Below are 8,984 nucleotides of genomic sequence, written 5' to 3'. Positions count from 1 at the left end.
CCCCCAAGCCGCTCGTCCCCCAGGGACCCAGACATCCAGGGCTGCCCACCCCATCCTACAGGGCGGGGGGGGCAGGGACCCAGGCATCTCTGCTGTTGGTGCCCCTGGCCTCATGACTGGCACGGGGCAGTGGTGCCCTCAGCCAGGCCTAAGCCGGTGGCGGGCACGCAGGTACCACGAGGGGCCGCGGGCGCCCAGCGAACAAAGGGGGCTTCTCTGAGGAGCCGTCCCACCCCGCCCCACCCCAGAAGCAGCTGCATTTGGAGGCCTCAGAATAGAACAATTAACCCTGAGGTAAAGGGGAGGCAGAAAACCCAGGTGTCAGAGAGCAGCTCTAACCACTAGGCTGAGCAGAGAAAGCCACCTCCCTCCCCTTGGGCTTCCCCGGGTAAAATACGCCCCCCCCCGAGTCATTTTAGGCATAACAACAGGGCCCAGCTTGAGGGGGGCTGTTTCATTACCCCGCTGCAGGCACAGGCCTCCCCATCTAGCCCCAGCCTACTCCATCCACCCCACCCTACCCCAGGCTTGGGGGGGGCCTGAGGAGGCGGTCTCCTATGCACAAGCTGGGAGTTGGACCGGGACCACCCCCTTCTCAGGGGACTGAACACACACACACGCACACGGGGATCTCCAGCCCAAGATACCGTACTTCCGGTACAACCACCCAGCTGCTGGACATTGGAGGGCACAGCACATGTGAGAAATACGGTAAAAGCTGCTGCCACCCAGTTACTGCCGGGAAAGAGTCTTTTTTAACTTCAAGGGGTGCTGTTTAATCCGGGGCAGGTTGTATGCCAGGAAATACAGTATTTAAAGCTGCGGTGGATGCAGGGAAGGAGATCGCTGGCCCGTTGGACCCCATCGGGAGTCCCAGCTGTATGGCCTAGCCCCTCTACCGCTGACAGGCAGCGGGGAGTCTCCTGCAAGTCACAGTGCGGCTCCACACACTAGAAACACCCAGGTTTCGTCAAAGTTTCCTTACATCACCCAGACCGGCCCGGCGGGGGGCCGCTCTCCAGCCCCCTCCCTTCCTAGAGCTGGAAAATGAACCTAGGCGTCCTGTATATTCCCAGTTCAGAGCCTAAAACCCACTGCCAAGAGCTACGAAAAGCTTTGTCCAAACCCTCATGGGCCGGGCCGGGAGGGGAACGCCGCGTCCTCAGATGCCCGCGTGCCCGTCCCTCCATTGGGGGCAAAGAAAGCAGCCGTGACCCCAGCCCAGTAATCCTGCTTACAGGGACTCAACCAGGGCTCCAGGCTGGTGTTTTATTTAATGCGGACGTGTCAGAAGCAATCAAGTCAGCGCCTCCAAGGTGATCGGCGCCCCGGCACCAGGGTGACAGCCCGGCGCAGGGGCAGATACGATTGCCCACCCCCATGCCCATCATTACTTGCAGCCGATGGATGTGTGGCAGCCCTTTTACCTTCACTTGGTGCCGGGTTAAAACCCAGCCGGGTTTATACCCCTCTACACGCCCGGCCCTTGGCTTTTTTGGAACAGAGCCGGGATGCCTGGGTTCTTTCCCTGTCGCTGCCTTGCTTTCAGCTTCGCTGGACTCATGAAGCCCAATTAAAAGCCCCTCGTCAGCCTTTGCTTTGGTGTGAGGCTTGGAACATCTTCAGCATTTTTATCTCCTCTGCGTAGGGTGTTGGATGTGGGGGGATAAGTCACCTGATAACAGCTCCCGAGCAAATTGTTTCATCCCGCTGGCTATTGTCTTCCCTTCCCCAAGCTCTCAGATAAGAACTTGGCAGACAAGGCTCTTTGGGTAAATGCGATCTCTTTTATTAGACCAACTAAATAGCTGGAAAAATTGTTCTTTGCAAGCTTTCGGGTACAAACTCGGGGCTCTCTGCCTTGAAGTCTTCAGGCCGTGAAGCTCGGGGGCGAGGGAGGTAGGAGGAGAGAAGCAGCCCCTCACGCCCAAAATTTTGCAGGGGAGCAAAAATGCTTTGTAAGAGGCGTCCTTAAAAAGAAGTGCAAGCTGCCAGAGACGCCAAAACCAAGCGCGGGGAGGGGAAAAGTGTCGCTGGCAGATGCAGGTCAGCAAAGAAAAGGGATTATCAAGTTTCGGGGGTATTGGATGCAGTTATGTTGGTCTAAGGTCTCTCCCTTGTGCCCAAAAGCATGCAAAGAGCAATTTTCCCAGCTACTTAGTTGGTCTAATAAAAGAGATCACATTTGCCCAAAGAAGCGTGGGATCATCAAGGACTTCCTTGCTTGAATGCGCTGCTTTTTTCTAAAGGGCATTAAAAAGGTGAGGAAGGAGCTTCTGAGCTCTTTGGGATGGTGTGGTGGAAGTGAAGAGTCCAGGGCACGTTGGTCTCAAACAGCATCCCCTGCAACGAGCGCCTGGGGAAGGAGCGCTGGCTGTAGACGCGCATTTACCCAATGTCTGGGGAAGGCAGCGAGATACAAGTGAAAGGCCGGGAGGGGCAGAGCATCGGTGAGAGCAGCAGGCAGGTCAGGCCTGAGTGGAAGAAGCCAGCTGAGATAGAGACGCTGCAATGGGAAATCCTCATCCGGCCGAAGGGCAGCGTTTCACGACCTCTCTTCCTCGAGACGGGGGTGGGAGGGGGTCCTGCGAGCAAAGGCGTTCAAAGCACGGCAGAAATATGAATTAAACACAGTGCAAAGACCCTGCTGCCGGCTGGCAGAAGCCATTTGCTTGAGACAGTAGCAGGGGTCTGAGTCTTCTGCATCCCACAGCCTGAACGATTCAGCGAAGCTCTCCCTGCTGCATCCTCGAGAGGTGCATGAAGACAGACCATCCCTTCGCCAGTCCACACCCTTGCAGGTTTGATACCAACTTGCCATCTGCGCAGCGTCTTGTCTGGAAGAGACGACAAAGACGCTTTCCTTCAGAGGCATCTGAATGGCTCAATACAGTGACCCTCAACCAGGGGGCCCTGGGATCCTCCCCAGGGTGCCACAGGGCACGGTGCAACAGTAGCACCCTTAGATGTGGAAGCACCAACATGCAATTCAAAAGGGAAACCTGGAGATTTCAAATAGGAATCCAGACCGTCCAAACCATCCTGTCCTGTCAACAGAAGCATTTGAGCAGGGGGTGGCACTAGATGTGACCTCCTGAGGCCCCTTCCAATCCTCATTTTCTATGATTTTGTGATAGCACTAGTATTCTTCCAGAGTCAAAACCCAAGTGAAAGCAAAAAGCTGGCATTAGCAAAGGGTGCCATGAGTCTAACAAGAGGCACCTTGAGCCTATCAAGATTGAACTCAAGCTTAATAAGTGTTCACGGAAGGTATTCAGGATTAGAGACATCTCAACAGGAAAGTTATATTAAAAAAACAAAACGAAAGCACCCAAAAGTCTTGAAAATTTCTCAAAGTGTTGGTGGAGGGTTGGTATTTCATGAATTAAGGGATCACGGAAAGTGTACGGGATTTGAGACATCGGGAAAGCACAAGAGAGGCGAAGCAGCACCGAGTTGATGCTGAAAGGGATTAAACTAGATGACTTGGGTTGGGCCAGTGGTTCTCATCTTGTTTTGTACCCATTTGGAAACTTCGATTGCTGGTCCCAACCTGGTAAATAGGTTTAAATAGAAGACAGCCCCTGGTCCAACCCACTGCCCCCCACCCCCAGGACACAGTCCCCCAGTGTGTGGGGCAAGGGGGGTGTTTGGGGCATGTGCCCTCCCAGATCTGCGCGCCCACAGCGGGCACAGGGCTGCAGCCTGGTCAGACGGGCACGGGCAGGAACTGCCTCTGTGGCCCAGTGTGGGTGGTGAGACTCGTTGCTGCTGCCGCCACCAGGACCCCCACGCCAGCAGCACGAGGAGTAATGGACAGGGTGGGAGCACTGCCCTCATCTCCTCTCCCTGCCAGCCATTTGTGCACCAGGCCACGGCATTACCCCACTGCCACGGCCCAACCACCACCGCTGCTTTTTTCCCCCCAGGGCAAATGCAAACCCCGGATCCCCATTTATTAGCATGTGCAGCGTTAATCTATGGTGAAGCACCAGCAGCACCTTTCAAAAACGTACGTAAAATATGATCCATTTTGAAAGTTTGTTTGCGACCCTTTCATCTATTCTTGCCACCCATCTTTGGGTTGCGAAACGCTGGCCTAGATGACCTGGGTTGGACTAGACATGACCTCTTGAGGTCCCTCCCAACCCTCATTTTCTACGATTCCACGGTAGAAAACCAGAGGGAAGCGGAAGGGGTATCGTTCAACGTTTATTTTTCGTTGCTGCTTTTGTCACCACCGCGGGGCGAAGGAACCTGAATGTTACAAAGGCCTAACTCACGTTTCACGAGACGCATGGAAACAGGAAAACAAGTTCAGAGCTCGTTGGAAATGCAAAGGAAAAGGAAAACAACAAAAAAAGAGTGTCGAGTGATCGTTGCAGGTATACATATATATATCTATCTATATATATTTTTTTTTACAAACCGAAGACAAAAAGCTCCTTGTTTTGTTTTATGCCTAAATCTACTTCCGTTTTGTGTACAAAACCAGATATTTCAAAAACATTTCCCCCTTTGAGTTACTTAAATTTTTTTTTGCAATTCTGAAAAAAAAAAAAAAAAAAAAAGATACAAAAAACAAACTGAAAAAATCCAAAAGTCTTGAAAATTTCTCAAAGTGTCGTTGGTTGGTTGGTTGGTTGTGGGTTTTTTTTTTTTGTTTTTTTTTTGCTTGTATTTCATGAACAAACAGATCGGGTTTTTCCTCATCGCTGAGAGCTAAGTTAGGTTTAACATTTCCCATTGTTCTAGCTAGCCACTACAAACAGGAGTAGGGAAAAAAAAAACCTAGAGTCTAGTCTAATACACGGCATGAGCGGAGATAGCTACCACCACGGAGTTAAGCCCGTTCGCCCCGGATACGACGTGCCAGCTGGATGTCTTTTGGCATGATGGTGACTCTTTTGGCGTGGATGGCACACAAGTTGGTGTCTTCAAAGAGACCCACGAGATAAGCCTCGCTGGCTTCCTACCAAGGGTGAGGGGGGAAAAGAAGCCAACACAACACAAAGTCAGAGTTTGGAAGACATAATCTCTTTCAGATGCATCAAAACACTGCCCCCCCCCAGTAGGTGCTAGGGCAAGTCTCAAAGGGGAGGGGGCAGGTTTTAAGTGAGAGAAGCTGGAAGCTGAATAGAGCAGGTTCACTTGGAAAAGTGGCCTTTTAAATGCTCTGTGCCTAATTAACCCCTGCCTCCATCACAAGCTTCTCAGGAGCCAATTACTGTATTTTCTAATGTACAACATATAGCCTTTCCCCAAACTCCAGCTGCTGGAGATTGGGGGTGCACATTGTATTTGAGAAAATACGGTAATGCCACACACTTCGCAAAAAACAATTACCATATTTTCTAACATACAACAGCAGCTGGAGATTGGGGGTGCACTTTATATTTTAGAAAATACAGTGACGGCAGTTTCTGCAGCTTAAATGCCTGCAGAGGAAAGCACGTAGGACTTCCTGGATACTGGTGGCAGACACTTCTTCTACCTCCCCCTTGCACCTGCTAGTAGGCTCCGAAGGAAAGATCTTTTCCCCTTCATTCGGGCTTTCAAAGCCAAGGTGCATATTTTACTCAGGGGTATGTGGTACATAGAAAAATACGGCAATACCCGTTCCCTGGTGAAGTAACCAAGGCTCCATCACATCCCACTGATACCAGTGAACTGGATCCGTCTTAGACACCGCAGACGAGATTCAACATTCACGCACTAGGGGTTGTAAAGCTGCACTCCCTGCCCGCTGCTGGGTCTTAACGAGATCTTCATAGCATCTTTTATCCTCCCAGAGCTTTGTGGGAAAGCGGTCTGTATGAGAGTATTACTCAAAGGAGAAGGAAGACATGCTGCCTGGACACAGCTCCATAGAGATGCCTTCAGTTTCCCAGGGGAAGAATGCAACTGCTGTACACCAGAGGGGAATTTAGTTTCTAAGCTCCTGGGCCACAGGCCATGCTGAGCACCATGGATTAGTGCAGGAGTTTTCAGGTCACTCAAGAAGGTGGGCGCACATTTCCCTCTCTAGTTTCTAGGCATCTGATGACCAAGAGGCAGGCTGGGGCTCCCCCCACTGGAAGTGATCTCGTAGTGCCAGGCACCAATTAGACAAGCCGATAGAAGGGGACTGTGGGTGAAAGTGTGCGAGAGAGAGAGAGAGAGAGAGAGAGAGAGAGAGAGAGAGAGAGAGAAGCAACCAACCTGCAGGGCTCCAATGGCCGCGCTCTGGAACCGCAGGTCAGTCTTGAAGTCCTGAGCGATTTCCCGGACCAGGCGCTGGAAGGGGAGCTTGCGAATCAGCAGCTCTGTGGATTTCTGGTACCGTCGGATCTCTCGAAGGGCCACGGTGCCAGGCCTGGAAGAGGGAGAGAGAGTCATGGATAGGCTGATGGCTACTGCTTCTTGCCACTGTGGTCAGAGCCAGCTCTTCCTTGCCCAAATGGGGGCTTTTAACACCCCACAACAGAAAGGCAGAGGCCTAAAGGCAGAACTGCTCCCAGAGCCTGCCTGTAATTCTGCCAGGGCATCACCAAGGCATACAGAGCATGGGGAGATGGTGCCTGGGGCAACACTGTTGGGTTTGTACCACCTTTTTCCATTGGGTTTGTACCAGTTCTTTCTAAACTAGGACTGGAGCAGCACCAAAACCCCTGCTTCTAGACAGCAGATCCATCAGATGTGACTGCAGGAATATCCAGGTGTTTATAAAGTCCTTGCGCAATTTTAAACGTTAACAACTCTGGATGTACACACGATAGAAGCAAACTGCAAATGGCGATTGAAAGCATAATTCTTTAAGTTTTAACACGATACAGCTCAAATTTCTAGACTTCAACATAAACGCCATTGTTCACGATAGCTTTTTCCATCTGATTTTCCAACTCGTAGAAAACATTTTCCAGTAGCTGCCGAGTGATTGCATGAATTGCATTGTGATCTTTACCCTATGCATCGCTTACCCCATGCTAAAAAACTTAATGAATTATGCTTTCAATCGCCGTTTACAGTTTGCTTCAATCATGTGTATATCCAAAGTTATTAAAGTTTAATAAAATACATGCTTGCTGGGGCAATCTGACCCCAGCCGACTTCCTGCCCCTTGGGCAGGGGGCTGGACCCGGCGATTTCACGAGGTCCCTTCTAGCCCTAATGCCTATGAAATCCAGAAAAGTTGCACAAGGCCTTTATAAACACCCTGTATAGGAGGTTCATTCTTCGCTTCCTGTTTGTACACTATATTGTAGCATACTAGCAACTATGAACCTATTCTTTATTTGTAATTATGGTTACTTGGGACCTAGATCTCTGCTGGGGTCTCACACACACAGCTTCCAATCTGAGCAGGGGAGGCAGGGAGGAGAGAGGGGAAACTGAGGCACTAAGAAGAGATCGAGACAGGTCAACGGCACAAAGAGTTCTGATCCCCTCAAGTACAACCACACGCTCCTGCCCCTGGAGGTCCAGCTGGCATTCCCACGTACCATGATATGGGGGATACGGCTTTCTCGTGAGGGCAAAGGGCAGGGCAAACGACACCCCTCCTTCCCTCTCATGTGCCAGCAGAGACGGCAGGCTCCAAATACCTGTAGCGATGTGGCTTCTTCACTCCCCCGGTGGAAGGTGCACTTTTCCTGGCTGCTTTGGTGGCCAGTTGCTTCCGGGGGGCTTTTCCACCTGTGGACTTACGAGCGGTCTGCTTGGTACGGGCCATTCTGGACGGTTTTTAGAATGGAAAAAAAATCCGCTAAAAAAGAAAGAAAGAGAGAGAGAGAGGAGAGGGTATAAGATTAGTTTCATCACTTCGGTCATAGATCGGTGTGAGATTTTTGACCACGGCACAAACATCGAACAGAACAGTGGCAGAGAACGTGGTAAAATGCAGGTCAGCCCCCTTCCCGCCTGAATGCAGGATGGACTGAGAGGCACCCAGATGCTACAGAATTCAAAATGGCTTTTAATGCAGGAATATCAACATTTGGGGAATGTTTCTGGTACTGTATTAACAAGAACAGTCCCAGCAAGTCCACCAAAAACCCTTGCTATCTCAGACTGGCTTAAATATGTGTAAAAACTGTTCAAATCCAGCTGCACGCATGAATCTCTCGATCTCGTTTCTTCCCTAACAGAAGCGTCACGTCAAGCAGCAAACAGCTTTCCCGAGTGCAGAAGGCGAGCAAAAGCGTGGCCTTTCCAAGTCGTGGAAGAGAACGTGGTCTACCAGTGCAAGCAAAGGGAGGTGGGATCCCCCTGGCTCTAGGAGGGGAATGTGATCTAGTGGGTCGGGAGAAGCTGGGAGAACTCCTGTGCCGTTCGGTTGCAAAGTTTTGCAGATCCGCAGGTAGCGTTTCTCAACGGTGGCCAAGACCTGCTCTGGCATCCGCCGCTCCTGGCACAGAGATCCCAGAGGAAACGTCTCCAACCGTTCCACTCAACGGTCATAAACAGACGGCTCCGCCACGGATTCAGCGAGCCCCTCGTCGACCCTGGCTCCGCTCTCCGCCTCCGCCACCAGCGCCATGGCGACGGTGCAGGTGTCATCACGACCACGTCAGGCCAACACCACGACAACAGCAACGTGGTGGTCGTGAGTCCCTCCGCTTAACGACGCCCCGTGCAAAAAAAGTCCTCGCTCTCGTCAGTTTTGAGGTGGTTACCTAGGACTGTCGGCAGGTGCCCCCTAGTTCTAGTGCTCCGCAGAAAAGGACCTGGGCTGACAGCGGACAAGAAGCTGCGTGTCCTCGTGTCCCCACCACCATGAACGCCGTGCGCCTCCCGAGGCTGGGGGCATGGCGAGCTCCCGCGGACGGCGGCGGCAGCTGCGTGTCCTCGTGTCCCCACCACCATGAATGCCGTGCGCCTCCCGAGGCTGGGGGCACGGTGAGCTCCCGCGGACGGTGGCGGCGGAGGGCCGAGCGGTGAAAAATAAGAGGACATAAAGGTGTCCGGTTTCACATCAATAGAGGACAGTTTGTACCCCTCCCCCC

At 52.0% G+C, this 8,984-nt stretch overlaps 1 protein-coding gene across 1 annotated transcript; it reads right to left on the bottom strand.

Moving 5' to 3' along the window:
* Positions 1 to 4,199: 4,199 nt before the first annotated feature.
* LOC102368747 (histone H3.3) lies at positions 4,200 to 7,763 on the bottom strand. Its single transcript, XM_006036942.3, has 3 exons — positions 7,584 to 7,763; positions 6,202 to 6,355; positions 4,200 to 4,972 (listed from the first exon to the last, which is right to left on the bottom strand). The coding sequence occupies exons 1-3, from the start codon at positions 7,709 to 7,711 to the stop codon at positions 4,844 to 4,846; spliced, it is 411 nt and encodes a 136-aa protein (XP_006037004.1). The 5' UTR covers positions 7,712 to 7,763; the 3' UTR covers positions 4,200 to 4,843.
* Between the last annotated feature and the right edge of the window lie 1,221 nt (positions 7,764 to 8,984).

The sequence above is a fragment of the Alligator sinensis genome, unplaced genomic scaffold, assembly GCF_000455745.1.
Source record: "Alligator sinensis unplaced genomic scaffold, ASM45574v1 scaffold107_1, whole genome shotgun sequence".
NCBI classification, from domain to species: domain Eukaryota; kingdom Metazoa; phylum Chordata; order Crocodylia; family Alligatoridae; genus Alligator; species Alligator sinensis.
This window is presented reverse-complemented; position numbering and strand designations above follow the sequence as displayed.